General features: G+C 37.2%; 1 protein-coding gene across 1 annotated transcript in view; it reads right to left on the bottom strand.

Moving 5' to 3' along the window:
* Positions 1–2,423: 2,423 nt before the first annotated feature.
* Positions 2,424–18,267, bottom strand: part of LOC127858476 (uncharacterized) — a 230,935-nt gene continuing 215,091 nt past the window's right edge. Inside the window, exons 14-17 of the mRNA XM_052395664.1 lie at positions 4,730–4,915; positions 4,111–4,386; positions 3,255–3,380; positions 2,424–2,703 (exon numbers count right to left, since the gene is read on the bottom strand). Coding sequence (XP_052251624.1) covers positions 2,539–2,703; positions 3,255–3,380; positions 4,111–4,386; positions 4,730–4,915 — 753 coding nt within the window. The 3' untranslated portion in view covers positions 2,424–2,538. The remainder of the gene's footprint in view (positions 2,704–3,254; positions 3,381–4,110; positions 4,387–4,729; positions 4,916–18,267) is intronic.

The following is an 18,267-nucleotide window of genomic DNA, read 5'->3' as shown; positions in this document are numbered from 1 at the left end:
AAAATAAAATAGTGTTAAGCCGCTTGTGACAAAGTATAATAACATTACCAATTGCATATAATTGTGATTGTATAAAAAAAAACTGTGTGTTGCCATTCACGACAACTTATACTTCTACGGTATACTTCATACCGTAGAAGCCTTTATTGACCTGACTAAACACTCCAGGATGCATCATATACGGGTATAGAAGGAACGTTTGTTTTGGCAATTTATTTTGGCTGTTTAAATAAACCAATCAGTGAATAAGTTGCATACTTGTTCTTGTTGTTATTTTTTGCAAAGAAATTACTGCAATGAGAAGTGGTTGAATATTAATATCGGTCAAAGTTTGTCAATATATAATCGCGCCTAATCACCTTCAGCGCAGTAATATATACATGTACGTGTAAATAGTTCCGAGTGTAGCTCAATCTCATCACTGGCGACATTTATAAACACGTCACGATGGTAAATTCGAACATTATGGTTGCTTAATTTTAAGCAATTTATTTATTTTTTACTGTACAAGTTTATCAATAAAATATGTATATACGGTGACACTAAGGTGACATCACCGCTCCAAAAAAAGTCGGGAAAACACAAGTTATGTTTTCCCGTCGCCAAAAAAAAAAATAACTCGGGGAAACAAAAATAAGTCTGTTTTCAGGAGTTATTTTTTTGGCGACGGAAAAACAAAAGTTCTGTTTTCAAGTCTTTTTATTTTTTGGAGCGGAAAACACAAGTTCTGTTTTCCCGTCCCTTTTTTTGAGACTTGAAAACACAATCGCTATATTGTGCACACAAGATAATCGGCCAATCACAGACGCGGATTATATGGAGGGAACATATGAAAACGTCCTAAATGCAAGTTCTGATATAACAAAACATACTACTACTACTACTACTACTAGATAGCAGGTAACGTAATTTTTAAGCTATTAAAACAAATTTTTATAGTAAAATTTATTTTGATTAGTAATTACTTACCTGCTATCGTTGGGTCCCATTTGCCACCCCGCTCTTCGTCTAATATTTTCATATTGTTTATTGGAATAATTATGAAATACATTAATAAATACATGTTCAAAACAAAAAATTAAACGCTTAAAAAACACCAAATTAAGTTTGTAATAATAAAGGTCACGTAAATGGTTGAAAGGAAATGAATACAATTAATTCAAAAAACGTATAGTGGTGGCTGGTGCTGAGATAGTATACGTCTTTAACAATTGTATCTTAACTTAAATGTGTCTTACGATGTTTTGGAATTATTTAAACGATGAATCGAACATATATTCTTGATTCAGAATGTCCACCAGTGGAGCCTGTTAAAAACGGTGTCATACTTGGGAACAGTTTCGAACTTGACTCACGGCGAATGGTCCGATGTAACCTGGGGTACTGTGAGAAAACCGGTCAGATCACTATGCTTTGTTTGAACGGGAACTGGAACTATACGCTGGAGTGTGTACCTAGTAAGTCGACGACTACGACAACATGTTCAAAGCAAGCTAGCCCAGATAGTTTATATATAAGTTGTTGCTTTTTTTAGTTTTAAACCTATTTATTTTAGCTCGATTGCATCGAAAGCCTGTGGCTTATATAAACGCTCTCGAGTCCGTTTCCTGGGCATAGAGCCAGTACTTGGTGTCTTTGGGGGTGATTTAAAGAGCGCTCCCATGTTGGGGATCGCACCCGTGACCTCCCGGTCGCTAGGCGGACACCATATCCAGTACACCACGGCGACCGTAATATATATATATGTCCCTTACGTGTCTACATAAGAGCCCCATTTTGGCTTCCGATGAGGGTCTAATAGCCGGAAGTGCACTGCGATTTTTATGGGTGGTTAATTGGCTTCAACATGGATCAAACCAACATGGGACACAAATGGGCTCATCATTGATCCATTATGGAAAACAAAGATGGGACCTTAATGAGATATTCTACATATTCCATGCTATAACAGCCCGTGTATATGTTTTTTGTAGCTGCTTATCCTGTTTTGACATTTCGGAATATCCAATGAAATGTGGAGAAAATTCCCCGTCGGTTCTCAGAATAAATGAGTGGATCTTAGAAGATGCGTTTAGTGCAATGATTAATTATATATTTGTTTACACATATAGAAGAGGATGAGTAGAGAATCTCATAATTATGACATGCTCCGTAACTATAGACTAAACTGTACTTTCCTTTGAATGCATGCATATGAACCTATGCTAAAATTTTAAAGGAACACTATTTGTTAATATTATCGAGTAATTATGTTTGTCAATAAAATTAAAGTATTTTTATACTTCTATATTTAGAACATCTTATAAATTACATGCAATATTGTTGTAACTTAATTTGAGAGAAGATCGATCGATATTCTAGACATTGCTATATAATTTTAAAACGACAAGAAGATTTCGGAAGTAATCATAGAATGGCATTTGTTAAACGTATTTTGTACTATGAATTGAAGTCCTTTTGGCGTTGTAATGACGCCTTACGAGAGTCTTTGCTTGAATTTCGATTGTCTTAACGAATGTTTATAGTGGTTTCAAACTACTACATGGGTTTATAATTCTTCACTCGGTCCATGGGTAGAGAGTGCAACATCTGACAGCGGATGTGGTTGTGGTTCTTGAGCAGCACATTCTTATTGCAAGAGACGCACGGAACAACGGTGACGAACACTTTCCCGCCGGGAACCGGCGGCTCGTCTGGGTTGATCTGCGAATTTATAGATATACTACGCTTTTCACATTTGTAGATCATCTGCATCCAATAATGCATGCGCGTTAAGTGTCGTCCCAGATTAGCCTGTGCAGTCCGCAGAAGCTAATCGGGGACAAAATTGTCCGCTGTTATAATAGTTTTTGTTAATTTGCATATTTGCACTCATCTTAGTATTTCCAGCAAGTATCGTCTTGTTTAATGGTTGTTGCGCGAACTTGTAGTGACGCATACGACGTGATGACGTGGATCAAACCATACAGTGTATGAAATAGCCACATGTAACGAGTTTCAAAACTTTATATGCCAACTTATGAGGAATTTAAGGAGTTGTCATAGATTTTGATGATATTATCAGGCCATTGTTAGTCATGGTACGTCAAAATATATCGCATGATATGACATAAAATTTACACTGTAATTAAGAATAATGTAGTATTGTTAAAAGCATTTACCGAACAAAATTTTTTAAACAACTATTTATGATTTTTCGCAAATTAATTTGCCTTGAATTTATGGAACGAAAGTGAGTATTTCAATAATAATACCCAGAGGTCTCTATGGTTCTTCATGACAGGAAGTCGATCCAGCTCCTCATCCGTCCCTCCATACTTGTAGTGAAACTCTCGAATACGGTTCTCCAGGGTGTTGGGCGTCACGCTTCGACGGTCAAACTGCAACCAATCAAATACAATAGTGTTAAGCCGCTTGTGACACAGTATGAATAACAAGACTAATTGCATATTATTGTGATTGAATAAAAAGCTGTGTGTTGCCAGTCACGACAACATACGCTTCTACGGTAAACTACATACCGTAGAATCGTATGTTGACCTGACTAAACACTCCAGGATGTATCAGGTAAACTACAAACCGTAGAATCGTATGTTGACCTGACTAAACACTCCAGGATGAATCATTTACAGGTATGGAAGGAACGTTTTTTGGTAATTTCTTTTGGCCGTTTAAATAAACCAATTATTGAATAAGTTGCATACTTGTTCTTGAAGTGTCATTTGCAAAGAAATTACTGCAATGAGAAGTGGTTGAATATTAATATCGGTCAAAGTTTGTCAATATATGATCGCGCCTAATCACCTTCGGCGCAGTAATATACACATGTACGTGTAAATAGTTCCGAGTGTAGCTCAATCTCATCACTGGCGACATTTATAAATACGTCACGATGGTTAATTCGAACATTATGGTTGCTTTATCTTAAGAAATGTTTTTATTTTTCACTGTACAAGTTTATCCATAAAATATGCATACAACATTTCAATTATGTTTAAATTTCCCGTTATTGAGGATTATAAAACAGCTATTAACTATATATCATCCAAATCTGGAAGGTTTTACAAGTGAGCGCATTGGTAAAGCACTGCGATGATCTGGGTTCCTAACCTGTAGTGTTTTATATGTATTGGTACTGGCGGCGCTTTTATACGTGGTTGGCCTCGTTAGAGCGCCTTTATACGTGGTTGGTCTCGTAAAAGCGCTTTTATACGTGGTTGGTCTTGTTGGGTGTAAGGTCGTCCGACTTCTGCAGCCAGTTTTGAAGGTCGCCGGGCGGGTGCTGGTATACGCTGGATCGAACTTCTCGAAAAACTCATCTTCTTCGTGTATAACGTCACGAATCAGTGTCGTCATATCCGGTTCTGACATACTATCGTCCAGCAACTTAACGGTTTCAAATAAGACGAAGTGAGAAATGGATCAATCATCTAACAAATATGTTATCAAAACACGGCTGCAAGCCTCTTTTGGTATCGAAAAAAGCTTCAAGAGCTACAATCGTTCTAGTATAAACTTTTCAAAATAAACTGACACTTCATCGTAAATAACTAGATTCTTGTTATATTCCCTAGCATTTCGTTTATCCTTCTCAGCTTTAAGTAACATTGTAACTCCTTAAAAAGGCAACGATTTTGTTTTTCAATGTTTAAACAAAAATCAAGAGTGTTCATTTACATTTTAAAACTAAATCTTTAAAGTGAATATATATTTCACTCATAGAACATACCGAGGTGTAATCCCGGTTCCTCGTGCTCAACAGCACGCGCGGGTCTCGCCGATCCATCATTTTGGCGAAGTTACGCACAAGGCGGTTACCATAGCGACGGTATCTAAGAACGTTATATTCCTCGTCCAACACGCGTTCTGCTTGGTTGGACACGTCGACGTCATTGCTGACTGGCGTCACGGAAAACTAAACGTATTTTGTCACGTTAGCATACTTGCATTGTATTGGTTTACAATACGAAATGGTGATAACAATAGTACAAGTAGTAGTTGTATTATAATTACTAGTAGCAGAGGTAGCAGCAAAAGTAGTAGCTCATTTTTTAGTATTCGTCATTTAAAATGATATGTTTAGCAATTATTGCAATTAATACCATAAGGCATGTAAGTCATTTGTTTCGCTAGAATCGCCAACAAATATGGAAGGAAGGTCAGCTAAACTTGGAAAAACATTTTCACCATTTTCCACGATATCCAATTTATTGAGAATACTCCGTTTTTGTAGAAAACTTTCAAATCCCAAGTTTACATTTTTCTTAAGTTTAGTTTAGCCAATTTTACTTGAAGGGAATAGTAGCGGGTATAGCAAATGACCGTAAACTTTACATTACTTTGTGATTTTTTCTAAATTAATAGAAAACTCTGGAATAAAAGTTAAGGATTTTCGCAATAATTAGGATCTGTCGGATTTGTATTAACAAACAACATTTTATTAAGCCTCAACAATGGTATCCACATGTAGAGTTTTCATAACTGGATGCTACACTGGTATTCACATCAAGTTGAAGCATCTTTCTTCAACTACTTACCCTCATTATCATGTCCTCGAGTTCCTTCTGACTGGACAAGAAGGTTCCCTCCATGCGCAGTTTCACCATCAGCTCGCTCATAGGGTCGCGCAGCTGGTGCAGACTCAGCGGCTTCCGGCCGTTCTTCACCGATGCCAGGCAGCCTCGCCTCACGTACTTTGGAGCCGGCGCTTGAAGAAGAGATCGAGTTCTGACTGAGAAACTGATGTAAGTCGTCAGCATTGATATTATAGATATACTAGTAGCGCATTCAAATAATAAGAAAAACAAATCCATTTAAGAAAGGGCCGTAACATCTTCCCGCGTTTGAGCATATTTGCTAAACCTAATGCAACGATGCACTGTACAAGTGGCAGGCAGACTTGCCAGATGGTTCAATCGTTTACATTTGTATTTCAAATTGCTTTTTTGACAACCAGTAAATATATTATTTATTTATCAAATGCAAATGCTAAGCTTCCGGCGCCCAGCTTCAGTACCCCCAAACTCCTGCGTCCTCTCCCGGATGCTCTTCCTCAGTGCCGCCCGCTCCTTCATCAGCTCTTTGTACATGAGCGTCCGGGGATCGCTGTGTGGCGCTAGGGCCGCCTTGTCCTGCTTGAAGTACTCGAGCAGCTCCAACATGACCGACTCCCGCTGCCGCTGCCGCTCCACGTTCAATGTAACGCTCACTGCGAGTTAAGCGGTTTAAGTAAAAAAAAAACAAGCAAAAATTTACGACGTCACTCAATTTTCGATACATTTTTTTTAAGAACTAAAATGTTGCCCCCAAAATTATATTTGCGGGCATATACGGAAACATGATATTTGTTAACGCTTTCGGGTCATGAAAAATACAACTATCGGATATAATACTACGCTAGTTTAGGCCCTTGGCATTTGATAGACATATACATTCAAATGGATAAGTCCGCCAGAGGTTATTGAAAATGCATGAACCTGCTTCCGTCTTCTCTTTCGTCTCTTTCTCGGCCAGTGTATACAGCGTCTTGAAGAGCGGCACCTTGCCACTGAGGCTGGAGTCGAGGCGGTGCTGCATCTTCATCAGCACGTATGCCCATATCACGTGCGCCGCATGCGGGTAGCGCTTGATCACCCTCCTGTAAATTAGACGGGAGAAGGAGGTTAAATATTTGAAAGAATATCTTCAAATTAAGTCATTATCATAGTCAATATCAAAATCATCAACATAATAATCAACGTAATCACCAACATTATCATAATAGTAATCATCATCATAATAATCATCATCATCATCATCATCATCATCATCATCATCATCATCATCATCATCATCATCATCATCATCATCATCATCATTATCATCCTCATCATCATCATCATCATCACCACCATCATCATCATCATCATCATCATCATCATCATCACCACCATCATCATCATCATCATCATCATCATCATCATCATCATCATCATCATCATCATCATCATCATCATCATCATCAATAGCATGATCCTCATAATCACCACCACCAGCACCAACACCACCACCAGCACCAACAGTACCACCGACAACAAAATAACCAAGAAGTAATAATGAGGGTTTGTCCACCAAAATCACGTTCTCAATGGCGCTATGGACAATGCCGACTCGTACCGGAAAGACCTCAGGTTCAGAGTGTACACGTCACAATCGTGCAAGCACCGCATACTGGCCATATGTGTGCGCAGATTTAGCATGATTTCCGTTATGCCGAGCACCTCGCGTCTTTGGATGGCGCAGATGCTCACTTCCTGTTTCTTAGTGACGCCGTTTTCTCGCGCCGTCCGTCTCGAAACCTCCCCGCCAAACTCGTACTTCCGCTGATAGAACCGCAGGCGGGAATCTCTGGGGAAAATATATAATTGATCTGAAGGATACAGAGGTTATTTGTTTGTTTTGGTAGATCGATTTTTATTAATCATGTTTTCAACGTTTACAAACGTTCTAATGTCGATCAAATGCTCGTGTTTTGATGGAATACGAACGTTATGCCAACAAGTTAACTAAATGTTAATATTGTATAAATTTATGTACATAACAATTGTATTACTAATCTGCTCCACTGCGGTGAGTGAGTATTTGTTTTGTCAAAAGTTTTCTAGATCGCCCATTTTCGTCATGTGCTTTCTACTGAACAATGTCTTACTATTCTTGGAGTTTCTGAAACTACTTTCACAATAATAGGCTTCATGAAAGGTTTAATGCAGCATAAAAAAACTGTTTATTTTCTTCTTGGTATGTAGAAAACAAGACGTGCGTCGTGGTAGAATACAATTACAGCAAGATTATGATATACTAAGTACAACGTGGTATAATGAAATTATGCCGTGATCGATATATTGGAAAACGAAGTGATGTAAAATAGATATAGGAAGTCATGACTGATATGTTTCTTTCTATTTTACTGCTAAGCATAAGCACAGCATTGATCAATTCCAAATGTTAAGACCACATGACACGATACAAATACACCACTGCCGCACGCAATTAAGTGATGTCTTTACCTTAGCCAATCGCACTCATTGTAGTAAACGTCCCCAAGCGCCTCGAAGGGCCAGTAGGTCGGGTACTGGAGGCGGTGGCGGCTCGGCTCCACGATCATCTCCGCACTTCCGCTGGATATTGGAGCAGAAGGTCGTTAACGGTCCGAACGTTTGTATGATAAATGGTCATTTGACATTGTGCGATATGCACTTTGAGATGGACATGTATTGGTAGATACGTGGATAAGCAAAGCAAAATACACACCACATACGTACATAATTATGAAATAACTGAGTGAAATTTTAAAAAGTGTGTGAACGAATGTATTTACTTACTTAAAAAATTTATATGACCTCGTCATGCGAAAATGGGTTTTATGTCATATGCTGCAGCGCTTTGCTAGCCGCTCATGAGACCGCTAAACCTTGCGCGACCTTTTGACGGACATGTTAGCCCCTGGAGCTACGCTGGCCGCATATGGCATAAAACCCATTTTCGCATGACACGGCTTTAATAATAAACGCTTAAATTAACCTGACTATGAAAGCCAGTCTATTGATGGCATCGCCCTGCTTGACGATAAAGTTCCCCGCAAGATGGCGCTCAATCTTCAGTCCGATCTGCAGCATACCACGTGTGTGTAAAGGGAGACCACTAAAGAACGGATGCATGTCAACGAAGTTTATCATTGTTGTCGTCTCTTTCTCCTGATGCGACTGGGTGAGGAAAGATACATTTATTATCTTTGTTATTTTGACTATTCGAGAATACGAAGTGGGAAATAGAACACAATCAGTGAGATGAATCATTTTGTCACATACTATGTTGAATACGTTTATGCCATAAACTACTGAAAACGCAAAAGAAACTTAAGTGTTCGCTGTCAGTGTGAACACGCGCTATAGCGTCAAAGCAAATGGAGACAAATAATCTTTTCATGAGCTCGTACGCGTCGTGGCTGTTTCCGTCCAGAAGATGATGCAAAATGAAAAATGTGCAAGTGACTTTTAAATCACATTGCATATAAAATGTACATTACTTGTGCGATTAATGCTTTATCTTTTTTCTCTAAAATATTCGTATTTATTTGTGCGGTGCCCGAATTATTCAACATTGTACCACAAAAAAGGTATTGTTTATAAGAATGATCTAAGCATCGTCCGAAAAAAAAATTAGTAGTGATACACATTTCAATTCGATCTTCCTGACATTAGCAGATTATACTGATAAAAAATGTTGTTAAGACCCAAACATTAAAGTGTCTTGTTCTGAGAAAACTGGGCTTAATGCTTGTGCGTAAAGTGCCGTCCCAGATTAGCCTGTGTAGTCCGCACAGGCTAATCAGGGACGACACTTTCCGCTTATATGGTATTTTTAGTTTCAAGGAAGTCTCTCCTTACCGAAAATCAAGTTTAGGCGGAAAGTATCGTCCCTGATTAGCCTGTGCGGATTGCACAGGCTAATCTGGGACGACACTTTACGCACATGTATTATGCCCAATTTTATCAGAACAAGACACATTTAAGAGTAACTTAAATTTTCCGGATAATATTTGACATAGCATATGGTATAGTGGTTACCTTGACAAACTCGTTGAACGTGTGTTCATTGATCACTATGAAGTCGGTGGCCTCGTCGGCTATGACGGACGCGTTGAACACGTTTTCTTCGTCCAACAGCGTCTCTTCGTCGAAGTATTTTCCTTTCTCTGAAATAACAGCTTATGTTTCATCACGCCGGGTATGCGAATACTTCGTTGACGGATGGCACTTCACTAACAGAGAACAACAAACGCCACGCGCGAGAGGTGAGTTCTTCAGCTTTTTTTGTTTTTATGTTCTGTTTATTTGGTTTTTAGACACAGAACATTGGTTGGGTGATTAATAGTATAGCACTTCGTATTGCGAAGAAAGAAATTCGCGGAAAAACGGTGAATTTGTAAAAAAAAACACGATAAAATTCCATCGATAATCAGCATGAATTGAATGATCAGTACATATTTTAACAAAATAAACATACTTGGAAATAAATCAAGAACGTGCTTACTATTCGAAATAAAAGATCAATATATTCAGTAATGTTACAACATGTTACATTTTAGTTTACTAATGTTTTTGAGAAAATTCAAATGTTTAAAGAGTCGCATGCACATTTTTCATCTGCACTTCGTTTACCGATCATCTAAAAAACAAGGGCACTTCGTTTCCCGACATCTAGACACTTTTTTCCAGATATAACACACTCGTTTTTTTGTGAATAAAAAATGCAGATTTCGCTGTGGAATACTGTTTAAGTAAGCAGGCAATAAATAAAAATGTATGTACTTAGTACGCAAATAAAAAATGAATTACCGAAGCATGTTCTTATCCCTTTGAAATATGATTATGATTTGGTATAAATATGAAAGATAAATGTTAAACAAATTGGATATGTCTAATGAGTAAAATCTATATGACCATATATTTTAAATTACGTTCTAAACGGTTGATCTATTGCATTTATCTTTATGTCCAAATGAAGGTAATAAGGCTATTTACTTATATATTAGATAGCATGTCATGAATAATCACTCTGCTTAAACTGCCTCTCAGAGATTAATATCAGCAGCGATGCAGGTCCGAAATTCTATTCGAACTTTTTGGCTCAATGCCAGTAAACGAAAATAGCAATAAAAGAACGGGCGGGGTCGATTTAATCACACGACAGTGGTGTAAAAAGTTATGCATATCCGTCTTTGTTTTTAATATAAACACAACACATGCTGCATATGAAGTTGCATATAAGTGACACAATTATTTATTACAGGATGAGTGAATCGGAGCTTATGAATGCCGCCGACGGTTCGTTGTTGGACATTAGTTTACTTCGTTTGTGGGGGTATACTAAGTACTGACTCCATAATATGACATTTAAACATTTTATGTACGCATTCCTTTTTTCCAGAATCAGTTGTTTTTACGATTTAATTTTACCCGTGTTTCTTTAAACTCAACCAATACAGTGATTTAGGGTCAGGTGAATCGCACTTCGAGCAAACGTTAGCGTTGCGTAAAGGGAAGTGCTCCCTATAAGCAGGGCTCAAAATTAAGGGAGTTTTACCATTCTCTTTTTAATTTTGTTGCTACGCATAAGTACCGTCTTGATGATGCGATTCAAATAAGCACAACCGACATAGGATTTTATGAAGAACAAATGTGTATTTTCCTCATAAAGACCCCTTCACTACCGTTATCTAGAGCCCTGCTATAAGTAAAATTAAACACGATTGTCATTATCAGTTGTATTTTCATTTCTCTGAATCTCAAGTTACCAATAAAAAAACAAGTTCATTATGTACACATTTATTTAATAATAAATATTATCTTATTTGAAAATTGCAATTATAATAAACACAGTATAAATTAATAGCAATGTGATTTTTGAAAAATATATTTTCAAAATGTTTCGTATGAATAGCCATAATATAAATAAATGCATTTAAGGTAGAAGATAAAACTCAGTTATTAGAGTGCCCGCTTTGTTGAAAGTCTCCGTAATCTGAAGTGCCCTTTATCGGTAAACAAAGTGCCTGCAACTTGATGTATGCCACCTATTACAACATGCACTATCTTTGTTTATATTTCATTGAATACTATCAAAATTTCAGTATTTGAAGCACAGTGATTACTCTACATGCTGGAATAGCAATCAATTTCTTGCAATAATTCTAAGTAGTTTTATTTTGTTAAAATGTTTACTGTTCATCCAGTTTATGCTGTTTTCCGATCGAATTTTCTATTTTTGGGCAAAACTGTACCATTCTTCCGTGAAATTGTGTATTCCCAATACAAAAGGATACACCATTTATCAACTCGACCATGTATCTTGTCTAAAAAACTAATCTTTAGTATATAACTTTAAATAAAACAGAGGAACTTACCTCTCGCGCGTGACGTTTGTTGTTCTCTGTTAGTGAAGTGCCATCCGTCAACGAAGTATTCGCATACCCGGCGTGTTCATTGGGATCCGAATAATTAAAGATAAAAGGATAAAGTAATAGAAAGAGAATGTTTTCTTTGTTTTAGATGTATTGCCGTGAAAATATTTTTCAGTCACGTGACCGCAAATGTCTGCATGATCCGCGATACAAAACACGCGAAAGATGTTTCAATGCGTCCGAGAATTCGCTCTACGTGCATTTATTTATAGTGTTTGGTCTATTTCGAAACGATAAAAGGGGATTGAAAGATACTTCACATTTTAATTAGTGTTGTTTTATTATAAGACGACGAAGACAAAGGTGTACACAATTTTTATTGTTCTGTTATTATAAGAAAACAACGACGTAGGTACACACCGCTGTTGGATAATCCATTTTAAAAGAAAATGTGACTCCTTTGGTAAATATTATCAGCTTGTGCGAGAACTAGATCTGAATGCGGAAAAATTCAAAAATGAATGTGCGCAAAGTGTGGTCCCAGGTTAGCCTGTGTAGTCCGCACAGGCTAATCAGGGACGACACTTTCCGCGTTTATGATATCTGTCGTTTAAAAAAAGCCTCGTCTTTACAAAAATCTAGTTCTGGCGAATAGGTTTTCCCTGACTAACCTGTGCGGACTGCACATTATAATCTGGAACGTCACCTTGCGCGCAACCCTCTTTTCACAGAGCACGGCCCATATTTGTTTTGTTTTTTCGTATTTATCATGTTAATTTTCAGAGTTTCCAGTCGAAAATATGCTTCACCACGGCTTATTGTTGCGTCTTTGGTTCAGCGTTCAGTGCCAATAACGTGACAAAAACGCTATTTGAGGGAAGTTTTTCGCGCGCGAAAGACGTTCTCGTTTAGGCGTCGGACACATAGAAGAATACAGTTTTAACGCGGGCGAGTTGATTCAACGTACATGCATCTGAAAACATTCATTTATGTTCGCTTGCACATGGACTACCCGCTAAAAGTGAGAAAATGAGCACTTTCAACAGCGCTTGAGCGAATGAAAATGTGTAATATTCATTTGAATAACCCAAACAATAGCCATATAGTTTTCGGCTTGAAGCGGGGACCTCATTACATGTATTAACTGCTTGAAATTATAGTGTGAAAAAAGCTACATTACAAAAATATAATAGATGTTGTGAACCTGTCGATACAGGTTATCGCCTACCAAAGTTCAAAACAAACTTTCCCAGACGAGATCTCGCGTTTTTCTTCTGTGAGCTTTTGGATTGGCGGGATTTTGGAGTAGCCGTCTGCAGACGACTTAACACTTCCGGCGTGGCTTCCTGTGAACGTTCTTGGGTTTCTGTTTGGCCTTCGCGGGCGACTTTGTCGACATCAGGTGGCAGCTTAGGCGTGCTGTTCGATGGGGATGAATGAACTCCTTTCGTTTGTGGAATTATTTTGACGTCATCTACCGTATCATTTCCTATCATGATGTCAGATTCAGCGTCACTCGCATCATTTTCTGGTTGTTCGGGCACCGGTTCGTAGGCCTAATTCAGAGTTAAGTTATAACAAGTAAGTAAACTTTTGTTTTTCTAATCAAACTGGTACTATGTAAGTTTTAATGCAATTACCTTTTTAACCTTAAATTTACTAGTGCAAAAAGCTACCACATACTATTATTCCTCAGAATGTACGTAAACAAAATGTTGCATAAGTAAGTATGTTTATGCGGTTTCATGCGATCAAGACGCTGTTTACGCACTTTAAGAACACTCGAATCCAAATGGTTGTGCATTGTAAACTAATAGGAACATCTCAACAGCGTATCCTGGGAATAACAAATAATTGGTGCGTAAAAACAAGATACATGTATTACATACGCCTCATGCGTGGTAATCGAACCCAGAACTTCGTGAACGCTAAGCGAATCTCTATTCATTACTACACCACAGCCTTAATTGATTACCTCCGACATGCGGGACGGCGCCGTGCGTCGCGATGTACCGGAAGCAGCCGACTTCGGCTTCAGACTTTCTTTCTCGCCCAGGGTCGCTGCAATCAAGACATTCTCGATGGAACTTCCGGTACTCTGGCGACGTTTACCCTGCGCGATGAATGGGTTGACATATATGGAGGCGGATCCGCGTAACAGGATGAAAAACCGTAACGGCTCCGAGCTGGCAACGGAACCAAGAAACGAGTATTTTACTTGTAACCGGGTAATGCATTTATAACAGCGCTGGACTACACACCCGAGGATCGCGAGGCTTGATTATAGGCCACATACGTTGTGTGATCATTGATCATGATATTATTTCTTAGGCCATTATCCCACTTCCTCTGATTCGTGAAGGGATGTTGTCAGTCAGTCTTCTATTTCTTGCAAACTATCCCAAGAAAAGTGTGAAAAAGTAAATTGATCGCCGTGATTGGGAAAAGTATTGTTACATAGCAAACTTGTGAGATTGGCCCGCCATCGTTAAATTGATAGTGACGAGGCTTTTTGGCATAAGTTACGCACAATGGCTTTGTCTTACGAAAGGTTTTTACTTCATATTGAGAAGACATGTATGACGAATATGTTCTTACACTTAAAGACGGCGAATGATATCATTGGAGTTCATAGCAATACTGACATGAATACATTACAACTGTTGCACTCTGGATCAGCAGACGATTTATTACGGAGGATTTCGGAGAATTCCGGAGATAGTCGATTTATCACGATTTAAAATATTGGTGAGAAGCAGTTGCACGTCTAAAAATGTATTGGAATTGAAATTTGTTATGACATATTAAGACAGATTTAGGACGTACGCCCGAATTATGTCTTGTGTTGTACCAGGTACCATTGCAATATTAAGGAATGATATTCTTTATGGCAATCTGTAGCTATATTTATTTATTAAATGTTAAAAACCATTTGTTCAGCTTATTATAGCACAAAAACTAATCTTTTCATTCATGGGGTATTCTACAATGTGCAAGGATATAGGCACGTCATCATCTTAAATTTGACGAGCTATGCGCGTATGGGAACCTATCATCAGTATTTAATTACCCCACCCCCCCCCCCCCCCCCCCCCCTGAGTATTTGAGAAGATTATTAAGAAATTAAAGCGGGTCAGACCGCCCATTCATGTAAATAATTAAAATATCATATTCATTATACCATTGTTACGAAAATTTGAACTGTGAGAATACATCGTCTCCATGTATGTTAAACGATTTATCACGCGATATTATCCGTGTTTTCAATTCATGATATTGTAAGTGTAGATGGTTTGACAAAGGCTCCATGCACTAGTAAATACGAAAGCACATGTTCGACGTATAACTGGTGAGCACATATTTTTATAAACATTTTTTAATTGACGGTCTCGATGATGATATATAGCTGTCACTTTAATAAATGTGGTGTTCCAAAGTTAAAGAAAGGTTTGCGAAACTGTATCAAAACGGATGCTAATGTTAATGTTGAGCGACTGCTTTTTTCGCTCATATTTGACATGGCATTGCTTATATACACTATAAATACCTTCGCCTTTCCTTTCAGTTGTCCGTGTAATTATGTCAATTGCGTTAATGGGTATACAAATAATATGCATATTGGAAAGTACAATAATTAATGGTTAATATTAAACATCTGGTTATTAAACTACAAAAAAACGTGTATTATTTATTTATAACATTTCTTCTGTGCGTTTTACATTTAAATTATTTTTTGCAGTCAACTTAAAAATGAGTTAAAACCCTAAATTTAATGAATTTACAAGATAATTGACGTTTAAACCACTACAGTTATAGCAGAGCGAGAGCAGTACATTTGTTTTCAATAATACTTAGGCTTTCGATGCAATCGAGTTGAAATACATATGTTCAACCCAACTTGCAAGATATTGTAAAACATTTATTTAAATAAAGGACAAAGTTTGATGCGGGAATAGTACGAACCCCGCCCTGCGCCTCCCTTGTTGCAACAAGAGCTCATCCTTATCCAGAGAAAGAGCCGAAGAGTTCCGTATAACCGCCTTTACTGCAGCTGAAGTTGGCAAATAATATAACACATAAGCTTATACGACTGTAAATTGACAGGTTGACCAACAATCAGACATAGTGATGCACAGACAGACATAGGGATTCACAGACAGACATAGGGATGCACAGACAGACAGACAGACAGACAGACAGACAGACAGACAGACAGACAGACAGACAGACAGACAGACAGACAGACAGACAGACAGACAGACAGACAGACACACTGCTTAAAACATCGATTGTGATACCAGTTGTCCGATCAATTTTTTTTACGAACATGCTACTTTATAAATGTTGCTCAGTTTATATACGCATTTTACATAAGTAGGGAATTTACGTATATCTTGTCATGTTATTTTCACATTTTTTGCAACTGTTTTCTTAACTGTTTTCCTTCGCTCTTTAGTATATGTCGTTTATATTATGTGACATAATTCATTACTAAGTACTTAGCATAGATTCGTTTTAAATGCCTCTTGCTTTAATACCTAATTATACAAAACTATAAAAAAATGATTTTTTTAGGAAGTATAAAGACTACATTGCTTACGAGTGTCCAGATTCTGCAGCAGACCTACACGACGTCGCAACCACGTTACGAATGTGCCAATATCAACGTCATCACTTGCCACGTGCTCCTGTCTCAGTAAATCGAGAAAATCGCGAAGTTTCTTAGACATAATCGATGTCTAATAGTCAACGGTGATCAAAATACAAGTTGCCTCAATATTTAAGTATTCAGTTTCCTTTAGTCTCCGGGTATGACATTTTTTAAAGTTTTATTCTCTCTTATTAGTGCACACTTACATTTTGACGCACAGTAAAATGAAAAAGCTGAATATTTTAAGTTATTTTAAGAAAAGCCGTATAACATAAAAATTGTTGTTGAATTGAATGAGACAAACATTCCTTTGTTGCAATATAGGAAGGCGAAATCAAACTAATTTAGTAATTATAACTACTGATTAACCCATCCAACTAATTGAGTAATTAAAACTACTGATTTCCCATTCTTTGGCGTGGCTTTGCATTTGTGAGGCATAATTGTCCAATATACTTCTCAAAACATAATTAGCAATAATTATGTTTTCCCGATACTTCATTTGTTTTTGTTGGTTTTGCTGTTATGATTATAGCGTTTCTTCTAGATTTACCAAACTGAGCAGCGCTTACATTTATTCATAATGAAACGGTTAAAACAGTAAAAGGATAATTGAACATTGATTGTCGTAGATTTGAACAAAACAAACACTGATTAGTTTAAATTATTATTCGACAAAAGTCATCTTTCTTATTTATAAAGTTTTGGCAAGGTGTTCTGATTTGCGCCTTTGGTGTAATGTGTAATTGATGTATGCTTTAACGCGATCATTTTCAACTTGTCAGTGCGGGTCTCTACCTTCCGAAATATTTCTCTCATCCGTTTGTCTATGTAAACAAAGCATAACTTCACTATTTGGAAGTTTTACCACTTAAATTGCAATTTGAGCTTTTCCAATAACTATTTAAATTATGATGAAATCATTCGGTCCCAATTCATTTATCTAAACTATGTTTTTAATGTTCAAAAAAGTATTTTATGCATAACACTCAACTAAAGCACTTAGTGAGACCAATACGACTACTGTAAAAAAGGGTATCAAATTCTAATGTTGTCTTAATGGACCCCATTTATTATCAAATGCTGAAATTATACGACGGTGGCATGATTTGATAACAAACTGAAAACTGGCCTACAGCCAAATACTTCATAATTCGTTTTGTATGATAACAAAAAGATTGTTTGAAGATTCACCTGAACAAGCTATTGATGAAGAGAAAAGAATGGTTATACATGAAAAGCATGTATTAGTGAGGTATAAATAGACACTCGAATTACGCAATTCTTTCTTTAGACGTAAATGATACATGAATAACGCAATTCTTTCTTTTGACGTAAATGATACATGAATAACGCAATTCTTTCTTTTGACGTAAATTGTACATGAATAACGCAATTCTTTCTTTTGACGTAAATTGTGCATGAATAACGCAATTATTTCTATTGACGTAAATGGTACATGACCTAATTACGTATAATTATGTCTGTTTGATAACCAGTTGTACCAAAACGACAGTTGTCTTTTTGTTTATCGTAAGATATAAATCCAAATGATTATGCAAAGGATATTAAGTATTATTTGTGTTTATATACATAAGTCTTATGTATCTTTCTTGTCTCTCCATTGCTTCACACAAAATTATTCTCATACGCACGTACAGACGTAGATGCTTGC

The sequence above is a fragment of the Dreissena polymorpha genome, chromosome 14, assembly GCF_020536995.1.
Source record: "Dreissena polymorpha isolate Duluth1 chromosome 14, UMN_Dpol_1.0, whole genome shotgun sequence".
Taxonomy (NCBI): Eukaryota; Metazoa; Mollusca; class Bivalvia; order Myida; family Dreissenidae; genus Dreissena; species Dreissena polymorpha.
The sequence above is the reverse complement of the archived record's forward strand: the minus strand, read 5'-3'. Positions and strand labels throughout refer to the sequence as shown.